This window comes from Glycine soja, chromosome 18 (assembly GCF_004193775.1).
Source record: "Glycine soja cultivar W05 chromosome 18, ASM419377v2, whole genome shotgun sequence".
NCBI classification, from domain to species: Eukaryota; Viridiplantae; Streptophyta; class Magnoliopsida; order Fabales; family Fabaceae; genus Glycine; species Glycine soja.
The window spans coordinates 54,361,065-54,385,595 of NC_041019.1; the positions used below are offsets into that span (position 1 = coordinate 54,361,065).

The 24,531-nt window shown below is 35.6% G+C and overlaps 2 protein-coding genes across 7 annotated transcripts; one reads left to right on the plus strand and one right to left on the minus strand.

Moving 5' to 3' along the window:
• Positions 1-644: 644 nt before the first annotated feature.
• On the minus strand, positions 645-6,699 carry LOC114396489 (polypyrimidine tract-binding protein homolog 1-like). 2 transcript variants are annotated; one of them, XM_028358498.1, is made up of 10 exons: positions 6,354-6,699; positions 5,344-5,553; positions 4,216-4,278; positions 4,061-4,134; positions 3,855-3,950; positions 2,632-2,689; positions 2,449-2,553; positions 2,288-2,369; positions 1,558-1,670; positions 645-1,320 (listed from the first exon to the last, which is right to left on the minus strand). In XM_028358498.1, the coding sequence occupies exons 1-10, from the start codon at positions 6,534-6,536 to the stop codon at positions 814-816; spliced, it is 1,491 nt and encodes a 496-aa protein (XP_028214299.1). In that variant the 5' UTR covers positions 6,537-6,699; the 3' UTR covers positions 645-813. The 2 variants fall into 2 exon arrangements, with proteins under 2 accessions (XP_028214299.1, XP_028214300.1); XM_028358499.1 differs by having other exon boundaries at positions 1,178-1,320; positions 1,605-1,670.
• Positions 6,700-15,187: 8,488 nt separating this feature from the next.
• LOC114397544 (KH domain-containing protein HEN4-like) lies at positions 15,188-20,219 on the plus strand. Of its 5 annotated transcripts, XR_003663371.1 has the most exons (9): positions 15,188-15,900; positions 16,670-17,086; positions 17,165-17,422; positions 17,534-17,797; positions 17,903-17,970; positions 18,124-18,189; positions 18,815-19,672; positions 19,762-19,782; positions 19,872-20,219. XR_003663371.1 is itself a non-coding variant. In XM_028359626.1 (7 exons), the coding sequence occupies exons 1-6, from the start codon at positions 15,322-15,324 to the stop codon at positions 18,167-18,169; spliced, it is 1,632 nt and encodes a 543-aa protein (XP_028215427.1). In that variant the 5' UTR covers positions 15,188-15,321; the 3' UTR covers positions 18,170-18,189; positions 18,815-20,219. The 5 variants fall into 5 exon arrangements, 2 of the variants coding, with proteins under 2 accessions (XP_028215427.1, XP_028215426.1); XR_003663369.1 differs by having other exon boundaries at positions 18,815-19,782; XR_003663370.1 differs by having other exon boundaries at positions 19,762-20,219.
• The last annotated feature ends 4,312 nt before the right edge of the window (positions 20,220-24,531 follow it).

Sequence of the window (24,531 nt, forward strand, 5' to 3'; positions counted from 1 at the left end):
AATTGAGCAACCATAGTTATGCTGGCTTATATAAGCATCCTTCATACTAATTAAGCAACCCTGGTTGTAGTTGCTTATATAAGCATCTTTCATAATTCTATAAGAAGTTAAGAACTCATTTACTTTAATGATATTCTTAAATTGCTAAACTAACCAACATAAAGTAATTGCATTGGATTTGCTTTAGAAAAAAGCATTTCTCAAACATCAGCTAGAGTACACAAAACTTGATACTGTTTCGTGGATGCTATATAATCCTCGCTTAAGCCAATCGTTATTGACTTTTTTTCACTACATTTTATTAAGATGACAACCTTTTTTTATTTCAAGTAATCTACATTCTCTACTTTTCCAGTCCTCACCTTCAGTAAGGGGAGTTAGTAGATAGTCATACTCTTGCAACAAATAAGAATTATCCTTGTTTTTGCAATCGGTATGATGTGATAGTGGAGTCAATTTTAGTGATTCAAACAAACTAATTCCTCGATCCATTGAAAAATAAAAGAATAAATTCTTTTTAGTTATTTTTCATGGTAACCTTGAGCAGAGAAAGATGTTTCAACAAACAAACACCTCTATTTTGTCTACGTGAATATTCAATGAAAAATAGAATTTCAAAATAAGTAGTAAAGTAACATAAAAAGAGTAGGGGAATACCTTCAAAGCTTTCCTTGAAAATTAAATTTCATCATTCAAAAAACAATAATGATGATGATGATGAAATTTCCAACCGGATAACAAAATAATAATATTATCACTCTTTCTTCCACCAAACATTTTTCTTTCATTCATGTAAAAAGTAAAACTGACTTTCTAACCATAATAATGTTGACCTGGAGGTGAAGCACCACCAGGTCTTGCATTTGGCTGAACCAATCCTTGAGCAGCTTGGCTGGTTTGCATGAGAGGTGAGGAACCAGGAGCTGAAAGTGAAGCACCACTGGACTGTAAATTTGCATTGGGTGGAACCCTGGGCTGGGCGATTCCCATTGGATTTGCATTATGAGCCATGGGGCTGCTTTGTGCATGAGGTGAGGAAGCAGCAGGCATAGCTGCGGCTGGCGCATAGGCTGGCATTGGAGGAGCTGCACCAGATTGAACATGAAAAGTACCAGGTGCTGATACATAACTCGGTCTAACTGCCTGCAGGTTTGGATCCCATGCTGGCACTTGTCCGCCAGGAACTTGAGTATGATAAGCAGGGGCACTTCCAGGGTACATAGGTGCAGCCTGAGGATTTTGCCAAGCTGTTGCAGGACCTTGTGCTGCTAGCAGACTAGGATCTGGCACTGTATAGTCTCTACTTTTGTCACTGAAAGCCTACAACCAAAACAAATTATATAATATAATACTAAAATCAAAATAGGGATCATTATTCAACCATAATGAACAAATTACGACAAAAGGTAGGTCAATCAAGTGTCAAGAAGCATACACTTAAGAACCAAATCTCTTTCTGATCAAGTGTCCACATTGCTTCTAAGGATATCTTTAATATTCCCCCCTTTTTCATTTTTCCCCTCAAGAACATTAACTCATAAACACATATTTTTATACCTTTACATTGAGATCAGTATGACGAGAGTATGATAGATGAAGCTTACAATAGCCACCATCATATATGCAATGCCCCTCTAGAGCTTCTCTAGCAGCTGATGCCGTTATGATATCTGCAAAAAAATGTTTACACATGATCAAGAACAAAAACAAATGTTTCATCAAGAAACATGCACAGGAGGGCTAGTAAATCTGCTACCCAGTTCCATTCCCTGTAATTATATTTAAACATGTGTCAAATATGCCACATAATATGGAACCTAATTTGCAAGACTCTATATTTCATAAAGTCCGGAGTGAAAAAAAAAATTGTCAAAACCATGAAATATTATTAGAAAAAAAATGAAAAAGCCAAAGGGTATATAAGAAATCCTTCGCAAATGCCAAAATAAAACAAGGTAAAGAAAGAGGCTAAAAAAATGACCAGTTTCTCCTGTGTAACAGAATTTCCTCTAAAGCAACATGAACACATTATTCCTCGGATAAAAATACTAGTTATCTCAAAACCATAAAGTACCAAAATTAATGTCCATCTATTAGCAAGAAACATAAACCTCATTCAACATTGGGGCAGAAGGAAAGCATTTGGTTAATGAAATAATAACAATAAAGAATGAAATGCATAATAGAATTAATATGGAACCATCAAGAACTATACATTTTAGAAATATATATAAAAAGGGGGCACAGTCTACTAGTTCAAGAACTAACAGTTGAATATGATTAATACCAGGGTACTGAATCAGTGCCTGAGTTTGACCGTTCTTTTCAAATATAGCAATTTTCTGGACAGTACCAAATGCAGAGAACACCTGTAAAGATAGACCAGTGATGTGAGATTATAAATCACTTACAGGTTTGGACATTAAGCAGAAAAATACAAATTCTCACCGTGTGGAGGACATCAACAGTAACAGCATACTGCATATTTTCAATGGAAGCCAAAAGCACATTGCTGTCAGGTTCTTTCCTCTTCCCATCAGGGCCTACAGCAGTCTGAATATTATATGCTTGTTAGCACATACTAAAAAATAATAAAAGGAGAATGTATTAAAGCATAAAACAATAAAATACCTGTACTGCCCCCTCAATAGCAGTATAATTAACAGGAAGCATGGGATTTGTGTAGTCCCTGAAAAGTCACGGGAAAAAAAGCAATAATTCTAACTGTTGACAAAAGACTAATATCAAAGAAAGAAAGTTCATAAAATAGAAATTTAACCATGCACGTTAAGTAAATGTTGTGCATGAATCAAAGCATTAAAAAATAATAGAGTACATTAAACAGATATAGAGATCTCAAGATTCTAGACTCTAGATGCATTGAACCAAAATGGTTGACTGGCAAGATTTTAAATCACAAGAGTGATGAACAAGCCTGCTAAATTTATGCAGTATTAAATAGACTGATAGAGGAGATGCTTAGTTCACAAATCAAGACACATGCTTATTCTTGGAGTTTCACTGTCACTATATTAAATTGTTTTAGCAAAAATGTTCTCCTGAAATCAAGAATATTGTTTAACAACCATAGAATTTAGCCATTCACATTAACAAAATTATAGCAAGTAAAATCAAGAAATTCAATCATAGAGGTAAAAAAGATTTGGCAATTACAGAGCTTTGATTTTTAATTATTCCTGACATCTGGATTGTAACCTGATTTAGTAAACAATACTTCAAATTTGGAGATTCCAGTCAAAGGAAAAAAAAATAATACAAAAGATATTTTAGAAAGTAAAACCTGATGGCCAGTCAATCTCAGGTCTAAAAACCATTTTATTTTTAAGTGAAGAACTAAATTAACAATACTAGAAGCTGCCTCTACAACTATAATTCACTACTTAGTGGAAACAATTATGAGGCAGTGGAGTACTGTAAACATCAGAGTTGCCTCCAAAGATAAAGATGGAAACCAGATTACATTGACAATAACTACAAATAATTAGCATCAAATTGTCAACATGTTATAACAAAAACCTTTAAAAGAAAAAGCTTGTTCAATACATTTCAATAACATAGGAACAAGGATTTCAACAATATCAACAGAAAATGCATCAAACAGCTAGAAAATGATCAAGAAAATTACTAAGTGGTCATGGCAAGTCAACTGTATCCTGACTACCAAGCTTCAGTAAGCCCTAGATGATAAAAGCACATATATCAATTAGCAAATTAGAGAACACCGCAAAAAGTAAAATACAATAGCTTTCACAATTTGTTTGAGTTTCTAAGGAAAAACCAATGATAAAATCTGAAGAATAATATATGATACTTGTCTTTACTACCATCATTACCTGCTGCGATTTGACTGAAATTTGATATTCAGATCTTTATGTGCGGAATATGAAATTCGCAAGTTACAAGAACCAACATGGGCTGGAAGCAGGTATCTACATGCCAAACCACAAGTGATTCAGCAAATTTAGGACGAATCAAGCTATAACTAGAATTATAGATGGGGTTGAAGAATAAGGGAAATAATACAAAAGGCACTACTTGCCTTGGTATACTTCTTCCATCCAGTGCATCCCTAGCTGAAGAAGCGGTCTCAGCATCAGTGAACTGAATCAGAGCCTGCCATGGCATTAAACATTGTCAAAACTTACAGAGTCAGGAACACATTGGAGGCAGTGCAATTGATAATAATTCACTAACCTGGAAACCTGCAGTCTTTTCGAATGTAGCAATTTTGTGAACAAAGCCAAAAGCAGAAAACACCTGAATAAAGAATAAATAACTAGTTCATACATCATATTGTTTTCACCTTAATCCTCATTCAGTTATTCCTTAAATGTAAATGTTAGAAGATAATAGGTCAGCACACAATCTGAAAAACCATCACAAATTTTGAGATCACAAAGCCATGTCAAGAAGGAAAAATAAGTTCTAAACAGATAAGAAATAAGTGCAGAATGACACCTGTACTTATATGCGTGACCTTAGAAAGGTGTATGACGTACATGACAAATATTCCAAACTGTCTCCAACAAAAGTATCTAAATATGAGAGATCACCATCTGTGGTTCAACCGATTTCAGTAAAAAAAAATGACACATGATTTAATCAGGATCATGTCTAACTCTAAATAAAAAGGGCAAAAGATAAAAGATCATATTATTAAATGGAGAAACAAAAAAGGAACTCTAAATAAAAAAGTATTAAAACCCAGATTCCTTATACTCATTCACAAGAGAACCTTTGCCCCTCCCAAAAGGGCAAAGAAAAAGATGTAATAAGAATGAAAAATTTGCATAAGACTTCAATGTTTCCCAGGAACATCAGATGAAACCCAAATATAAAGCAGAATTCAATTAGAAACAATATTTTCACATAATAAAAACAGAATAAAATAGTTTACCATTTCCCATAAAAAATTTAAAATTTTACTGAAACAAAAATTAATTTAGTGAAGATGTTGTTGCCTAGATAAACTAAAGCACATTTCAACATTTTCCATGCACCCTATTTAAACATTTCAAACTTCCTAAACTGAAAAAAGAAAAAATACATAATCCAAAAAGAGAGACATTTCTGTAAGTTGATACATATAACCAATAACCATATCCTTATGTTACCATATGATTCTTGGATTAGGAATTTTTATTACGTTTACTCTTAAGATTAACCCGTTTTATTGGGATCATGACCAATCACATGTTAAACATTTCATCCACACACAAGCCTTAAAACATGTACACCACGCATCTAACCAAATAGAAGCATGCAAAAACACATACACACAACAGTGAACCAGAGCAATGAAAAAAACTGAGTCGCACTTACCAAATGGATAACATCAATGCTCACATCCCCAGCTTCCACACCTTCAATAGTTACCAGCAAGACATTTCCAGGAATATCTCCAGGGCTTTTGTTGTTGACAATTTCATGTCTATTAGAATACTGAATGTAAACAGTTTTACCACGAACCATAGCTGGTTCTGAAGATGAAGCATAATATGAAACCATCGAAATGGCTTGATTTAGATCCACCTGGTAAAGCATGTATACTTGAGAGTTAAAAAATCATAAAAAAAGGACCGGGTATCATTAAATATAAGAAAACACATCCTCAGACACTAATCAGTCACTTGTAAATTATAATACCAATCAAAACTCAAGGGAAAATAAGCTTAACTGATGAACAGTCTCAAAAACAAAATGTTTACAAAGTAAACGTTTTTATTGCATGGCAAGCTTAATATTCCCAATATATCAAATCTTCAATCTAAACATAAGAAGAAGGCTTCTTTGAGAAGCTGTCTCAACTCAAAACAAAATTGAACAGCCAAAGTGGTGTGCATCAGTGCATGAGTAAATTCCGGCAATGAGACTTTAAGCTCCACCTGAATATGTTATGGGTTTTCTTAGGCTACGAACACCATACCTAACCCGGAAAAGTTATAATTCTATGCCCACCGCTGATATCTGCAGCTGCAAGAGACCTCGATCTCCATCACCTTTTTCTTTACTTGTCAGCAAAAACCCTCCCTTTAAAAATTCACTCCTTACAAAAACTGTTAATATCTTAACTCATTAATTTAAAAAAAACATAATCAATGGTTTATTTTTATTAATCATCCAAATTTTTTACCCAGTCCATGATGATTGAGCAGATTGGTTGGATTTATGCACGGACAGAGTGAAAAGAGAGAAAGAGAATGAAAGGCCTAATTGTGATGCCCAGAGCTCATGTGTAACAGAGCTAAATTTCTCATGAATAAACAAATACACGGCTAAAAACCCTAAAAAATAAGGAAGGAATGAAAAGAATAGGAAAGGGAGTTACTTACGAATTCGACAAAAGCCTGGTTGCGATTGGCGCCGACATTGCACTTGGTGTTGACGATCTTACCGAAGGGTCTGCAGAGCTCTCTGAGCTCCTCCTCGGAGCATTCCCAGGGGAGGTTGCGAAGGTGCAGGACCTTGGAAGGGGTTTGTGTATATCGGAACTGGTGCTGGCTCGAGGTTGACATCGCTTGCTTCCAGATTCCGATGTTCGAATCGCGATCGATGCGAGATTCTTCGTTTCGTTAAGGCCAAATTGGAGCCACCGTAGAAAGAAAAGTTTGGTCTGGTTTTCTAGAACGAAAGTTTTAGATTTTTTTGCTATCACAAAATGTGAGCATTGCGATACCTTATTTAACCTGTGCTGGCTTCTTATTTAACCTCTATGGTATGTCTAATGTCTATATTTTTTTGTCAAACGGGTTAAAGTCTTAATTTACATGTATCATTAACACACTTAATATTCTATATTTATGATGTTTCACAGAATGATATTTTATATAATTTTTTTTTGGTTAGAATCTTTCTTCTATCAAAATTAATTTTTTTTAGATAGTTTTTTCTAAAACATCAACAACTCGTTTTAGTATCATTTATGACTTGTTTCCACATTAATATGATTATTCCTATAAATCAATACAAGAATTTTTAAAATGTTTTATTTTTATAAAAAAAAATTTATAAGGTCATCTATCCTTAAATTATTCAGTCAAACATGCTTAAATGTGAAATTCTTAATAGATAAACTATAAAATAATTTATGCATCTTATTGGATAGATAATATTAATTATTTTCTTTAAGTTATATGGGTGACAAATAAGCATCCATTTAGGATAGGCTCAGCATGTTAGAAAATGAGTTTGGACTTAATTCAACCCTATAAAATCGACTTATATGGTGAGGATTGTTCCCCACTTATATAGTTTATCTCAACACTGTCTTGATTTGATGTAAGGAACAATCCTCACCTTTCAAGCCAATTTTGTAGAATTGAGTTAAGTCTATACGACAGACTTATTCTAGATAATGCTCTAGTGGCTACGGAGATCCTCCATTACTTAAAGTATAAAACCAAAAGCAAAACTGATGAAGTGACCATGAAAGTTGACATCAGCGAGACATATGACCGTGTAGATTGGGTTTATTTGGAGGAGGGAGATTGGGATTCGATAAAAAAAAATGGATTAAATAGATGATGATGTGTGTTACCACTGAATTATTCAGTTTTGATGAATAAAAGGTGTGGTATGAGACAGGGTTCATTCTTTGTGCAGAAGGTTTCTCTTCTTTTATTCGAAACTATGAAGGTCACGGTGATGTGCATAGCATCAAAATTTGCAGAGGTGCCCCTATTGTATCTCATTTGTTTTTTGCATATGGCTTTTTTTTTCAGAACAAAACTCAGGAATGCATAACCATGAAGAACATTCTTACCACTTATGAGAAGGCTTTAGGGCAGGCAATTAATCTCCAGAAGTCTAAACTTGTTTTTAGCAGGAATGTCAGCCAACAATTACATGAGGACATCCTTGAAATTATGAATGTTAACGTAGGTTTGGGATTTGGGAAATATATGAGGCTTTCTACTAGCATGGGGAAAAGTTAGAAGGCAACTTTTAACTATGTGAAAGAGCAAATCTAGAGAAAGTTGAACCTGTGGAAAGGAAACACATTGTTTATTATTGGAAAAGAGATACTCATTCAATATAATGCTCAAGCCATCCCTAATTATAGTATGAACATCTATTTATTTCCTCGTCCTTATGTGAGGAAATCGAGAAAATGTGGAACTCATATTGGTGGGGTTCTTGCTCGAGGGAGTCAAAGGGTATTAAATGATTATTGTGGGATAAGCTCACTGTCCCAAAGGAACTAGATGGGCTAGGATTCAGGGACTTCTATGGCTTTAACCTTGTAATGTTGGGGAAATGCTAGGGAAGCAAGGTTGGAAATATATTTCCACCCTCGTACTATGGTATCTAGAATCTTCAAAGCTAAATATTTCTCGAGGGGGGATTTTTTAGAAGTTGTGTCGGGTCACAATCCTTCTTATTCTTGGCGTAGCATTTGGGCTTCACAATGTTGTTGGGACAAGGCTATAGATGGGTCATTGGGTTTGGGGATCAAATTAGAGTGTGGAATGAACTATGGTTGAAGAAACGTGGTAGTGTTTGTTGGAATGAGCAATATCCCTCTAACTTACATAATCTAAATGTTGGTAGGTTGTTGATGACAAATAATAAGTCTTCGAATGTGCCTCATGTCAATGATTTATTTGATGATGAATTGGCAAAATCTATATTGTAGGTCCCTTTGTTTAATCTGGTGGATCATGACAGACACATTTGGGCCCTTGAGAGACATGGATAATAATAGATAGTAAGATCTGCTTATTGTCTTTTGATGGAGGAAGTGGTAGATAATTCCCATTTACATGTTTGTTGGCAAGTGGGGTTTGATTTGGAAGTTAAAAATTCCTACCAATGTGCTCCTCAATAAGGCACGAGCAAAATGTTGGAGTCTCAACACGTGCAAATTAGTAGCTATAAGACACGTGCTCATTAGTTTGTTACAGTCAGTTGCGCATTTCGTTATGGCCGTTAGACGCCTCATGCTTGTACTCCTTGCAGTATATAAACTGCTGGATCTTACCATATTGATAATGAGAATAAGCATTACCTATAGATCTTAGGAGGAGCCCTTCCTCGAATACGGGCAACCACTTATTCTCTCCCCTCACTTGCGCCACCACTTTTAGCCTCTGGCCTTCGCAGTACCACCGTGAATCCTAACACATCATATCAGGTCGAGTAGATGTTAGATACATAAGACTTCCCACAATTTGTTTATAGCAAGTCTTATCCACCTTTGCACCAGTGTCGTCCTTTGTGAGTTTAACGCCAGGAACAATTGGAGTTTGCACCGAATTGCTTTTATCCATTCCAAACCTTTGCAGCATCTCTAATGCATATTTTTTTACATAAGAAAATGCCATTTATTCGTTGCATCACTTCAAGACCCAAAAAATATCTCATTTTACCAAGATCTGTCATGTCAAATTCATGCTTCATGGAGCTTTTAAATTTTGCAAACATCAACTCATCATTTCCAGTAAAAATAAGGTCATCAACATACAAACTAACAATTAATATTATATCTTCCTTTTCTCTCTTCACAAACAAACTATGCTCGTAGTCACACTTCTCAAATCCTCCCTTAAAAAAATATGCTTCTATGCGGTTGTACCAAGCACGTGGTGCTTGCTTAAGTCCGTAAAGGGCTTTCTTCAACTTATACACTTCATGCTCATCCCCTTTTTGTACATAACCACAAGGTTGGTCCACATACACTGTTTCCTCCAACTCTCCATGTAAAAATGTTGACTTTACATCCAACTGATAGATGGTCCATCCCTTTTGAGCTGCAAGTGCTACCACCAAACGAATTGTCTCCATGCGGGCTATTGGTGCAAATACTTTTGTATAGTCTACCTTATATTCTTGTGCATACCCCTTCACTACAAGCCTGGCTTTGTACTTGTCCACTTCTCCATTCTCTTTGAATTTTGTCTTATAAATTCACTTTACTCCAATTTTCTGTGCTCCATCAGGTAATTCCATCAATTTCCATGTGCCATTTTTGTTTATGGCTTCCATCTCCTCATCCATGGCTTTCCTCCATTTTGCAATTTGAACAGCAACATCAAAGTGAGTAGGATCACTTTCACTTGCAGACATAGCCAGATTAGCTTCTGTACTACCTTCAGAAAGTCCTTCTCCAGTTTCATACTCTTCTATTCAAAGGGGTGGTCTTCTACACCTTCTTTAAACGGGATTAGAAGTGTAGGCCATAGAATCAGAGGAAATAATATCCTCTTTTGGGGTATCAATATTATGTTGTACCTCATGTTCTTCAATGTTTTCTTCTACAACAGGTTCCACATCCTTATCACCCCAATCTAAGTCACATAAGATGGTTTCTTCATACTTCTTATCCCAATCTCAACTGTTAACTTCGTTAAAGACAACGTCCCTGCTTATTATGATCCTTTGTGAAATCGGATCATATAGTTTGTATGCTTTTGATACTTCATTAACCCCCAACAAAATACAACATAGAATTTTATCATTTAGCTTGGTTCTTTTAGCATTAGGCACATGAACATGAGAAATACATCCAAAAACTCTAAAATACTTAACTGAAGGCTTGACTCCACTCTAGGCTTCTTCCAGCGTTTTATTTTGTACTGCTAGTGTGGGACACCAATTCAGAATATGCACAGACCAGGTGGCAGCTTCAGCCCAAAAAGTTTTGGGCATTTTCTTCTCTGAAAGCATGCTCTGAACCATGTTCATAATGGTTATGTTATTTCGTTCGGCAATCCCGTTCTGTTGTGGTGTGTATGCAGTTGTCAGCTGTCTACAAATACCATTGTCACAGCAAAAATTGGTGAAATCCTATGATGTAAACTCTCCCCCGTGATCAGTGCGTAAACCTCTGACTAAGGAGTCAGCTTCTTTCTCAACATGAATTTTAAAATTCTTAAAGACATTGAGAGCTTCTAATTTTTCTGTCAAGAAATAAATCCAAGTTTTTCTACTAAAATCATTAATAAAGGTGAGCAAATACCTTTTTCGCTGTTGGAGATAGGTGTGATTGGTCCACAAATATCTGCATTAATTAGTTATAGAAACTGTGTAGCCTTCCAAGTACTCTTCTTTGGGAATGAAGCTTGTGATTTCTTCCCTACCATGCAGTCCTTGCACAGTTTTGTTGGCACTTTCATTGTTGGCAAACCATATACCATACGGTGCTGGTAAAGCGTATTTAAACCCCGAAAACTTAAATGTCCATATCTTCAATGCCAAAGATGCATTATATCCTCTGTAACTATGTGAAAGCAAGTGGATTTGTTAGGTTGAGACATATCATGCAACATGAACATGCGATTGGAAGATATTGTGGTTTCCATGATCAAACCGTTTTCAGGATGAAACATTTTGCACTTTCCATGTTGAAACAGAATGCTAGTCCCTTTTCTTGTAATTGCTCAATGCTTAATATGTTATTCCTCAATTCTGGTACAAAAAAGACTCTAGTGACAATATAAGTGTTACCATTCATGTTTAACCGAACGTTACCTTTGCCAATTACAGCCGTACTGGAATTATTGCCCAATTTGACTGAATCTCTGTAACTTTCATCAATATCTGAGAAATATTCCTTATTCCCACACATGTGATTACTACATCCAGAGTCAAGAAACCACACCTTCTTCATTCGCCTTGGTAATATCTGTGCAGGCCATCAATAACATGTCTTCGTCGTTTTCTACATAGTTGGCCTTCTTTCTTTGGTTTGAACATTCCCGGTTAAAATGTCCAAGTTGATGACAAGTAGAGCACTCTATAGTGGATTTATCAAGTCCTTGTCTGCCATGTCCTCGGCCTCGTCCCCTTCTGCATTGTCCAAAGCCTCCACGACCTCGTCCCTGTTCTGCATGTTGATCTGTATGAGCAATCTGCAAGGCTTGCACTTCTTCAACATGAGAAGTCATGCGTAGTTCATGGACGAGGAGACTACTTTGCAATTCATCAATGGTCAACGTGTCTGTATCCTTAGACTCCTCAATGGAACACATAACATAATCAAACTTGGGAGTCATGGATCACAGAATTTTCTCAACTACTGCAACATCGCCTTTGTTTTCACTATTAGCCTTCATCTTGTTGGCTATGGTAAGTGTCCGAGCAAAATAATCGTTTACAGATTCTCCCTCCTTCATGTGGAGAATTTCAAACTCCTTTCTTAGAGCTTGCAACTGTGCACGCTTGACTCATGAAGTGCCTTGGTAATTCTGTTTCAAAGAATCCCATATATCATTTATTGTATCCTTGTTAAGAATTGAATCTAGGAATGAATGATCTAATGCTTGAAATAGGTAGTTCTTTGCCTTCAAATCTCTTAACTTTTGATCATCAATATTCTTCCTTTGTACTTCAGTAAGAGGTGTTCCTTCCGCTGATTTAGGAATTCCATTTTCCACCAGACCCAGTACTCCTTTGAACATAAGAAATTCTCCATGAGTAGCGCCTAGTGGTCATAGTGCCCGTCAAACTTTGGTATAGCAGGCTGCACAAACGAATTCTTTGATGCCATAACTTTGTATACTTAGAAGACTGCTGCTTCTGCTTTGGATCAGGCCCTGTGATGGAGCTCTGATACCAAAAATGTTGGAGTCTCACAGAACTTACGTAAAAGAAGAAATTCACCCTCTATTATTGAAAACAAACCTGGCTAATATATAGCCTTACATCAGAATCGTGAAACTGAAAACAAAAGAAAATTGCTCACGCATATTACGCATATATGACCCACTATTTCCTAATAATGTGATAGACTTATTCAAAAACACAACTGCTCCTACAAATATGGAACCATAAGCTGACTAACACAAATGCAATGTGGATTCGACCTTCTGAAGCCAAAGCAACATTACGGGATGAAGCATGTGTATTAGAGATTTAGAGCTAGTAGTGACCTCTTTATAGGAGCCAAAACTCTCTTGCACCAGGTTTGCTATGATGTGATTCTTGGAGAAGCTATCGGATTATTCCATGCCACTCCAATGGCTTCCTTCCTTTGAGTATGACTTCAATTAGACTGCATACCAGTGGTGAATAAGTTGAATGACAAGTCCGTTGGCGTCTGAGTTAAGTAGAATTATAGTTGAATGTAATAATATATCCTAGATAGGAATGAAAACTTTGTTGTGAAGTTTCTTAGGAGACAAATCAATATGCTGGCTGGTGCTGTTACATGGGTATCCATATTTTATGTTTATTCTTTTGTTTTTATGAACTTATCTCATTGTATTGCTAATTTGGTTATGAATGAAATGACTTAAACATCTTTGAGTAAGAAAAAAAAGTTAGATTGGTTTATAAATTAGAAAATTTAATTCAATTTAATCTTTTTTTATTTGGAGAGATTCTTCAACTAAACTAGAAAATATTTTCAATGACTTCAAAAGAACTAAACGAGAAGTTATATGAAGGGAAAATTTCATATATGATTTTGCTTTTCAATTCAGTTTTATTATTTTATTTTATTTTAGATTGTGTGGGTATCAAATACACTTATATTATCTATTATCAATAAGAGATAAATTAAAATAAAATTAAAGATGATATACGATATAAAACATTAAAAAATCAAACAACTAAAAAAGGTCAAATAAAATAAATATAAATATATATTTTTTGTAATAAAATTCTTTTAAAAGAAAACAAAAAAAGTTGAAAGAAAATCTCAGAGAAATGTAAATAAAATTACTTTAATCAATGATTGTTTGTATAAAATCAAGTGAAGTAGGTAAAAAATTAACTATTAAGATTTGAACTTTTATTAAAAAAGATGTTTATATTTAATATCTAATCATATTTTAAGTAGAATTGATTATCTTTTAAAGAAGATATTCACAAAAATACAATAAGTATAAATAGTTTTTATATATTCAATTCAATAGTATAAATTATAAATATTTTTTATTTTTTAATCTTAATATGCCCCAAAATAAAAGCAGCTAAAGGACAGTTGTATTTGCAAGTTAGATTAGATAACCACAAGTCCCCAACATCCCCCAAAGGTACAAACGAAAGCGGCCAAGGTGAGGAAGGAAAAAACATAAACAATATAAATAGTAAATAATAAATAAAATGATATAAATAATAAATAGTAGGATAAAATATGTTTTTCATTCTTATAAATATAAAAAAATTTGGAATTTGTCACTATAAATTTTTTGGTATTTTTTTTTCTTTTCATAAAATTAAAATGTATTATTTTTTAGCGCAGAACTAGACTTAAACAAATTCGAGTCCCTGACATTTTTAAAACTTAAATTATAAGATAAAATATGTTTTTGCTTCCTATAAATATCGAAATGTTCAGAATAAGTGTAAATTTTTTAACCTTTTTTTCATCATAAAAAAATTGAAATCTATTACTTTTGACCCAAATGTAGTTTTGGGTAAATCCAAACACATGTGCCAATCTTTCACTTGTTACATTGATGACTATGAGAGTAGGTGATTTCCAAAAAAAAAAACCCACAAATTTGTAAATTCTTCCTTCCTAACTTTCTTTACTTCTTTTCACCATGCCCATCCGAGAGAGCTGAACTCAGAAGTCAGGTTGTTGAATTTGTCGGTAATGTTTGATTCTCATAGAATATTGAAATTGATATTCGTAATCTTGAGTTTGAGATGGAAAGTATTAGATTTTAAAAGGAATAAAATTTTAAAGAAGAATAAAATGACTATGTCAATACAATAGTGCTAGACATTGCAATTGAACAAAACATCTAAAACGAAAAAAATTATTTATTTAAATTCGAAAAAGATGAAAAAAGTTAGAGAAAAAGGAATTTAGAAAAGAGAAATATATATATATTTTTATATTTTTTTTCTGCATTTTGTGATAGTTTTTAATTTTCATAAACCACTCAACCTCATGACCATCGATGAAATTAAGGAAACAGTAACATGTAGGTTTAAATACTCGTTCCCAAAAAAAATAGATTTCAATTTTTTGAGGACAAAATCAAAATTTTACAAAGACAAATTTTAAATATTTTAATATTTATAAGGACGAAAAAATATAATTTAATCTATAATTTAAGTTTTAAGAAATATGATATAGAGTAACATTCCTCCGAGCCTAATTGTAAGAAAAAAATAAAAGAAAAAAATATAACAAAATTTTCGATATTTATAAAAACAAAAAATATATTTTAACTTAAATAATAAATTAAGGCGGCCAGAATTCATCATATAAGGAGCCTGAAACAATTTCTGCAACCCTAGCGCGAACATACACTCCCCCAATCCTTTCTCTCCCGAAACCGTACGGTTACGTAACCGTAGGCGATATCAGAATTCACGGCACACACACAGTCCCCACTCTCTACGATGACCGGTCAACGCATCTCCTACGGCAAACGCTCCCACTCGCACTCCGATTCCGACGCCGGCTCCAAAAACAAGCGCCGCAACCCCGCAGCTGATGACTCCTCCTCCTCCCTCATCACCGCCGACGACACCGTCTTCCGCTACCTCTGCCCCGTCCGCAAGATTGGCAGCGTCATCGGCCGCGGCGGCGACATCGTCAAGCAGCTCCGCGCCGACACCAAGGCCAAGATCCGCATCGGCGACGCGCTCCCCGGCTGCGACGAGCGTGTTGTCACCATCCACAGCTCCTCCGAGGAGACCAATCACTTCGACGAGACCGGCGATCTCGTCTCGCCCGCGCAGGACGCGCTTTTTAGGGTTCACCAGCGCGTGATTGCCGAGGACGCACGTGAGGACGAGGACGACGAGAGGAATCACGTGACCGCGAAGCTTCTCGTGCCGTCCGATCAGATCGGATGCGTGATTGGAAAAGGCGGCCAGATCGTGCAGAATATACGGAGCGAGACCGGCGCGCAGATTCGGATCCTTAAGGATGACCGCTTGCCTCCTTGCGCGTTAAGCAACGATGAACTTGTTCAGGTCAATTTATGATTTTTTTATATTGTTGGATCTGAATGAAAAAAATGTTGAATCTTTTTGTTTATAATTGGAATTCGTTAAGCAAGAAACTGAGAATTTATATTATAATACTACTGAGACTGTATGTTGAAGGTTTAGGATGGTGAGAGGAGAAACGATGAAAGAATCAGACAGGTTTTATTTCAAAATATGAATAGATAACTGAATTCAATTGAGATTTTATATTCATAGTGTGTTCTGATAGGCACAAGTTTTTTAAAAATGGTCTGCAACAAGGTTTTAAATTGAGGTCACGTTTTTGTTGGGATGCTATATACTGCGGACAAAATGCAGACTAAATTGTGGTCACGGAGATCCAAAAATCTTTCTTTTGCTGAAATCACAGTCATAGAACGATCTGTAAAACCTTGTCTGCAACCAATCGTTATTTCGGCTGCTGATGTCATGGTTTTTTGGCTTTCCGTGACTGCATCGGAACTGCAATTGCAGCCATGTCATTTTGTCCACTATTTTTCTTAATGCTAAATGATCGCAACAAAATGATCACAATTGCAATTTAAAACCTTGGATAGGCAATCTGTTATGAAGCTGGATCACTGATAGCAGAATTCGTTAGGATATCTAACTTTCCTAGGTAGTTTGCATACATCACAGGAATGCTGTGAACAACACATACACATTGCAAGCTTCAAACTACAGCAGCAGAAACTTATAACATAGGAATGCACTTGAATGGTTTAAGCTGAGTTTGCTTGTTGTGGAAGTGCAGATTTCTGGTGAGGCTGCGGTTGTGAAGAAAGCTCTGTTTCAAATTGCGGCTCAGATTCGTGATAATCCATCGCGGTCTCAGCATCTGCTTGCTTCTGCAGTTCCTGGTGGGTATGCAGCTGGTGGTCCTGGTGCAGGGGCTCCAATTATGGGAGTGGCTCCTTTTGTGGGTGCTTATGGGGGGTATAAGGGTGATACTGGTGACTGGTCACGGTCTTTGTATCCTGCCCCAAGGGATGAAGCATCTATGAGAGAGTTTTCAGTTCGGTTTGTCTGTCCTACTGGGAACATTGGTGGTGTGATAGGAAAGGGTGGTGCCATAATAAATCAAATCAGGCAGGATTCTGGGGCAACCATCAAAGTTGATAGTTCAGCTACTGAAGGAGATGACTGTTTGATAATCATTTCAATGAAAGAGGTGAAATATTGATGATCAAGTGTGGTATGTATATGTGATTTTTTTGTGGTTCTGATGGTTTTTAAATTGTTTATGCAGTTTTTTGAGGATTCTTTCTCTCCAACTATTGAAGCTGCTGTGCGATTGCAACCTCGGTGCAGTGAGAAAGTGGAAAGAGATTCAGGAATTGTCTCTTTCACTACCCGTCTTCTGGTGCCAACCTCCCGAATTGGTTGCCTTATTGGTAAAGGAGGGACAATTGTAACTGAAATGAGGAGGCTTACAAAAGCAAACATCCGCATCCTGTCGAAGGAAAATCTTCCTAAAATTGCATCTGAAGATGATGAAATGGTGCAGGTAAGGGTATCGTTGAAGATTTATTGAGTAAAATATTGTTTTTGTGTTATCAGAAGTTGCAGTTCCCTATAATTCTAAACTATGTTGGCTTTTATATGAACCCTTGTTTAGATTTCCGGTGACCTTGATGTTGCTAAGGATGCTCTTGTGCAAGCACTTACACGGCTAAGAGCAAATCTTTTTGATAAGGAGCGTGCTGTCTCAGGATTCCTTCCGGTGCTTCCATATCTTCCTGCTTCAGTTGATGGATCAGATGGTTTGAACTATGACAGTAGAGATGGTAAACGACATGGACGTGGTGGATATTCCAGTGGGTATGGAGGTTCAAGTGATTTGGCATCTGGTGAAGGTTATGGAAGCTATGGAAATTCACAGGTTCTTTTTCAACCACACGCTTGTGAAAATTTCAAGTGTGAATGAGCTTCACCAGTTCAACTAATATTTCTCATTTCTCAATTTGTTGATTTCATATATCTGTAGCTTGGTAGTGGTGGTGGTGCTTATGGAGCTTATGGAAATTATTCTTTGGGAAGGACTAGTGCATATGGGTAACTAATCAAGTTATTTATGCCCCAAGTATTATTATTATTTTATATTCTTCACTGATCCATGTTATGAGGAAGTTACTCTTACTGATTATTGATTATGTTGAGTGTTCTAAATAAAGCTCATCAATGCTGATATTTAGTATCTATTGTCAGGTCTTCTCAGAATGGTTCTTCTCGGAGGAGAAACCATGCTTACTAAAACTTGATGGGTCCCTGCAGGTAGATTACAGTTTTCATTATTTTTGTATTTTATCTGGCAACTTCCCATAATATAGGCCATTCACATTATAGTAGTATATAACAGATTGATATCTTAACCTGACCAGTGTACCTTTTAGAATTCTGATGCTCTTGTTTTCCCTTTGTTGCCTTTCCCTTCCCATCCAAACAGCTGAGTTCTATGAAGCCTGAAGCCCACTGCCTAAACCGGAAGACCAGATCAACCAGGTTTTGACAAACTCATGGCCCACCTTGACACCTCTACCTAGGGGACCAAACATGTGGAGACTATTGAAATTGGCCAATGTCCATTTTACCTTATTTCACAAGCTTGATAACTAATGCTCCCCCAAGAACCTATAAAGCTGGCTTGCCATTTTGGCTGCTTTTCAATTCCTGTTCAGTTGTCTTTAGATTTAAAGCACCATGTAGCTATGATCCTTTGACAGTTGTATACCTATATTGTCATTATGATTGGGTTTTGTTTTCATGACAGTTCAGTGTTACTTGCAAAGCGAACTTTTTTAGTTATTTTAATCAAAATTATGTTGATTCCTGGTAAAAGTTGACCCACTCTTATACATCAAAATTTGGTAGAGCTTTTCTCTGTCTGTCTGTATTGCAGGTGTCAACATCTTCCTCTGTCATTAACAAGTTATGGGTATTCATCATTTTTGACTTTGATAAATCATATTTATGGATGTACTCACATACTTCAGATATGATGAATTGGAGGTATGGAATCTGTTTATGTGCTTCTTGGCTAAGGTAATACATTTGGAGGCATGTAAAACCTTTCATGATTCAGAAATAGAATAATATAGTAAATGCTTGTCGCAAGCCATGATTAAATAGGGTGGAGGGGGGCTCATTTGATTTGGGCATAGCTTTTGCAATAAAACGTTTAGATGCCTAACATGGCTTTTACACAAAAAATTATGACATATTGATGTCTCTTTTTTTGTGTGGCCCATGTTGTCATACGTTCTAGTTCATGTATGCACCTGAAATAATGCTCCAGGTGGACTAGTGTGAATGCTTAAAAAGAAAGAGGAAAACATCTATTTTTTAGTTGTTGATTTGTATGCTTTACTATCTGATCCATATTGGTATGCTTACATCACCTGAGTGTTGTTAATAGCAGCCATAGATCCGCCACGGCAGAAAGGCGTGTTGGATTTTTGCCAACCGCCATAGGAAATATATGAAAGGAGGCCCACCATGGCGTGTTTATATGGCAGAATTTCAACCTTCTGCCATTGCTAACCCTGCATTACCTTAAGCACTTGTCTGGAGGATTTTAGCCGTAACAGGCTTGGAGGACCTGAATTTCTTAGATGTTAGTGTCTTGTATTGTATTTAGGAAGTTCAATAAAAAAGGAAGAATCAAATGCTAACATATGCTATTTTGATGATTCCTGGGATTTTGGATATCGAGCAATATTTTTAGTTAACGTGGATAGTTGAAATACGGTGACTTGTGGTATGTATTTTCTTTTTGCCCACTTTTCATCTGTAGCTTTGATTGAATGCAAAACTGAATCACCCCTAATTTGTAACTCATTTTGCCAGGTCATTTCATGTATCGAACAGGTAAGCTCCCCTGGCTCAGGTCATTTCGATGCACTGTTGTGCAGAAGCAAATGTGGCTAACATAGGATTTTCTAAATCAAATTATGTAGATTTGGATCTGGTATTGGATGATGGATCCAGTTGAGAAGTGTTTTTTTTCCTTGTCTTGAGCAGATTAGTATAGAGAATAGATCTGATGTTTGTCATTTTACTGAAGCTGGCAAAGCATGGTGGTACAACTAACTGCTTTGTTATTCTGTTCTCAAACATTCTGCCACTTTTCGAGTAGTTTGCTATTTGCACCTATAATTAAACGAAATATTGTAGAATTCCTATGAAAGAGTGACTTTTTATCGTTCTGGATTATGAGAGATGTGATTGTGATTCAAGGATGGTGAGTCTAAAAGGATATGGATGAAAAAATGTATGCAAGGTCTTGACGTGATGTTTTGGATGAATCAATGTGCTGCATACCGGTGATTTAAGTACTCAGTATGAACAAAGCGCATATTTGAATTGAAGTCTATAAACATGAGTTTGAATTAAAAAATACGCTGTAAACTTAAGTTTGATAAAAATGAGTTTATTATAATTTATGTTTGGATATTTTTTGTTTAAAAATATAAAAAATAAATTGGAATAATATCAACCACAAGTACTTTTATGCAGAGGCAGTTCCACTTTATAAGTAACGAGGGCAATTGCCCCCACAATAATTTTTTATACATAAATATATTTAAAACCTTTTATTTTTGCCTCATCAAAAAATTAATGTTGCTCCCAAAAATAAATGGGTATTAATTTTGTTACTTTATCTTTGTAATGTTTTATATTATTGACAATGAAAAGTTGCAACGTTTTTAAAATGTGAAAATGTATAGAGTAATTATAGTTTATAAAAATATAGATATTTTAAAAAATATCACGATAATATATTTTACAGAAGTTCGTAATATTTTTTATGAAAATATTAAACTATTTAATTTGTTCTCGTTAAAAGAAATTTTTGGATCCGACACTGTTTTTATGTCATGTTGCTACTGTAATTTAAAATAAAAAATACATTTATTTTTTAGAGTAACAAATTTATTGTTTCTAATCCAAACCTGCTTGTGGCACATTCCTGATGCATAGATAGACTTTCGAAGGTTGATTCTACGATCAATTTTTATTTTTTTAAAAATGAATGAGATTCTCATTGGATGACTCATTTTTCTACTAAAAATTTATTACATGTCTAATAAGTTTCGTTTCCATATTTAATGAATTTTAGACGGTATTGTTCTTATTGAAGTATTGTTGGATGAGTTGTGATGTACCCAACCAAATATAGATTTTCATCAAACAAAATTTAAAAATTTTCTACTTGGACAATAAGTTCTTGTGTCTCTAATCATTTTGTAGCAGGAAGACATTCTTGGTCGTCCAAATATAACAAGGGCTTGGTTAACTAACAGGCAGTCATCCGCAAAGAATAAGGGTGGAACACTTGGTCCTTCATCCAAAATTTGAACTGGTTGTCACAAATTACTTTGCATCATTTCCTGAATCATGATGGCCAGCTTCTCCATACAGAAAACAAACAGGTATGGAGACAAAGGGTCACCTTGTCGAAGGCCCCTGTTAGGATAGAGGCATCAAGAATCTCACTGTTCCACTTCAAGGACAAGGAAGTCGCTCTCGTGATTTCTGGAACCAAAGGACTTCCTCTTGAGCTAATAATACTTCATTGTACTTATTCTGTAGCTCCTTCTCAAGTGAAACCAAGTTTAATTTGCCCACTTCTGAGTCTCTAATTCCTTATGAAATCCTTTAATTCGCCAAAGATTTCAGAGTTGAAAAGAAGAGAGTCTTCCTTAACATGGTGCAGCTTTATCAGAATATTGGGGTTAGGCTTCTCCCAAGCTGAGGCAACAACATTCTGATACTCAGGGTGGGAAAACCATGCAGCTTGAAAGTGAAATAGTTCTATTTTCTTACTACACGATTTACAACAACTGAGTAAGATGGGATTGTGGCCTGAGTTGTGAGATGGTAGTAATTTTGCAGCTTGGATTTTGTTTCCGTGTGAGGGAAGGGAACCTCTCTATCAGGTATGATAGATGGTCCTCTTAAGGCGTCCTTGGTTGACTATGTTCATATCCAAGAGAGTCATCTATGTCTTAGAGACTCCGTTGAATAATGATGTAAGGAGCATTATTTACAACACTTTTTTTGGCTTTCAAATTTTAATTGTTTACCCACTAATCTGTTTCTTTTTCAGCGCCATTCGTATTCAATTTGGGTTACATGATGAATCAGTGTTGCATGTTTTCAAGGATTGCAACTTGTCCACTCATGTTTGAAACCACTTTCAGTTTGACTTTCTAGATGCTGATCAAACTACATCTGATTGGCTTAAGGAACAGCCTACGAGTGACAAAGTTCAGATGTTTGCTACAATGGTCATCGTCTGTTGATGTGCGGATCGAACTCTTAAAGTGCCCTTAATCTGGTCACCGAAGGAGTAAATTTGGCTCATCCTCATGCCCCTATTGTCCAACCAATTCAGTCTCTTCTTGCTCAAGATTGGAATGTTACTCTCCATCATACATTGCAGCTAACATAGGCTCATTGGAGGACATTCCTCTCGCCACTCTTTCGGACTGCACTTATGGCTTAGCACAATTGTTGTACGTTGATGCCATAGGCACGTTGTTTTTTCGAGGCTCTTAGCCTTTTTTCTATTTTTTTATCTTTCCTAATGATATAAAAGAAAAACTGTGTTTGTCTCTAAACGTAGGTTACAAATTTTTCAGCGAATCTAAACATGATACCAAACTGGGTTCGGGGGCTTTAAAAGGATGTTTGAAGTGCCTAAATGGGTATTTAAACGTATTCTAAGTCACTTATGTGACATGACTCACAACCTGTCGCATTGTCTATTGGTTAAAATTGTTGGAAAGCAATTAAAGTAAATGTATAGACTGACTTTAATTATCCATTTTTCTCACGAAGAATCACATTCTTCCTGAACGAAGGATCCTTTCATCCTCTGTAAATAAGAAGACTTGTAAAGTGGTGAAGCATCCCATTCCAACCAAAGTTAGAGAACAAAGTAAGTGTGTCATCATATCTTGTAATCGAATAATGTAATCGAATTTGTAAAGTGATACGTAATATTAGGTAGACTATAATTTGAGTAATCATATTTATTGTGAAATATTTTGAGATGATTTGGTGAACGTAAACAAAAGATATCAAACAACGTTAATTTGTATGTTTCTTCTAAAAGATCTTTGGGTGTGTGAGTGATTTCATCAATGCTTGCCTTTTCCCCAACAACAATCTATCCCAGTGTTCTGTAATATGTTGCTTTTTTTTTTATCAGCAATAAAACTATGCATTATATGTAATAATAATTCCAGGTACAAGTTGTGCCTAAGAGCATGTCATGTACAAGCCGTCAGTGATCTCAGGTTATGAATGTTTATGCATGTATAGCATAAAGGTAACCCAAGCCACCAACAGGTCCATCAAGGAGAACAAGCCTGAAACAAAACACGCTTCAAGAGCAAAACCATCCCCAAGGCCCAGCAAAGTGCCGTAATATGTTGCATTTGGACCAAAATAATGGAATTTAAGATTAAGGGAAAAATAGTATAAAATTTTGTAAAACTTTGGCTTCACCCTGTCCCTTAAAAGCCTGTCCTTGGTTATAAAGATATTGATGTCAAATATTCATCAGTTTTACTGATGAGTATTAATTTTTATCAGAAAATCTGTTTGATCTTCTTTAGAGGAATTTTTTTATTTTTTTATGCATAAGACTCGAATTTAAAACTTTTTTTTAGGAAATTGAATCTAGTTCCACTCAAACAACGACTTATTGAATATTATAACATTTTAATTCTATTTTTTTAAAAAATTAGACTGATTTATATGAATACAACTCATTATTATAATCGGGTTCTGAGTATTATAATACTGCTTAAAGTTTACTCGTTGTTTTGTTCTTCTCGTAATTGTCAAGCTTCTCTGAAGCAACTATCCTAGGTACGTGTTGTAATTGTGAACTTCTAGCAATTGGGGCACCAAACAAATGCAAGATTTATGTTTTGAATGTGTAAGTCATTGGAGCATAATTTAACCAAGTCCAGTTATGTCGTCAAGAAATCTATATTTAAATCATGAACGATAAATAGACCATAAAGAAGCATCAATGTTGTCAATAAGGCGCTGTCAATAATGGGACATTACTATTCTTTATTTACATTAAAAATACATGACAATAAATCAGCTTATGATATCCAATTATCCTGCTCGGGCAATTTTGATGTTCTAGGAAGGATTTTCTTCCCACAATCACCGTTGGATAATGAATGGGACAGCACAACTTTGAAAACATGAAATCGACTGTGGTAGGTAGAGAAACATAGAAGAATTATTGTAGAAAGAAGAGCAGGGATTCTGTGCATTATCTAGTAAGTTTCACCAATGTAACATTTATACTGTGCTAGCTTCTCTCGTAGCCATATGGAGTAAATTCTTCCAACCAGCTCAACAGTGCGGTCCAAGTGAGAGAAGTTGCTTATATTCAACTTGGTCAAAAGCTGCTACTTCCTTTAAATGACCTTTAATAAGTGACCTGAGAAACTACCTAGCTACTCAGACTTTGGTGATGGGGATGCATCTAATAAAGTGTGTGTTTATTGGCTTTTTCACCCATGCAAAGTCACATCCACCACTAAGAAACCCTCTTACATTACCATCCTTTTTTTAAAATTTCCC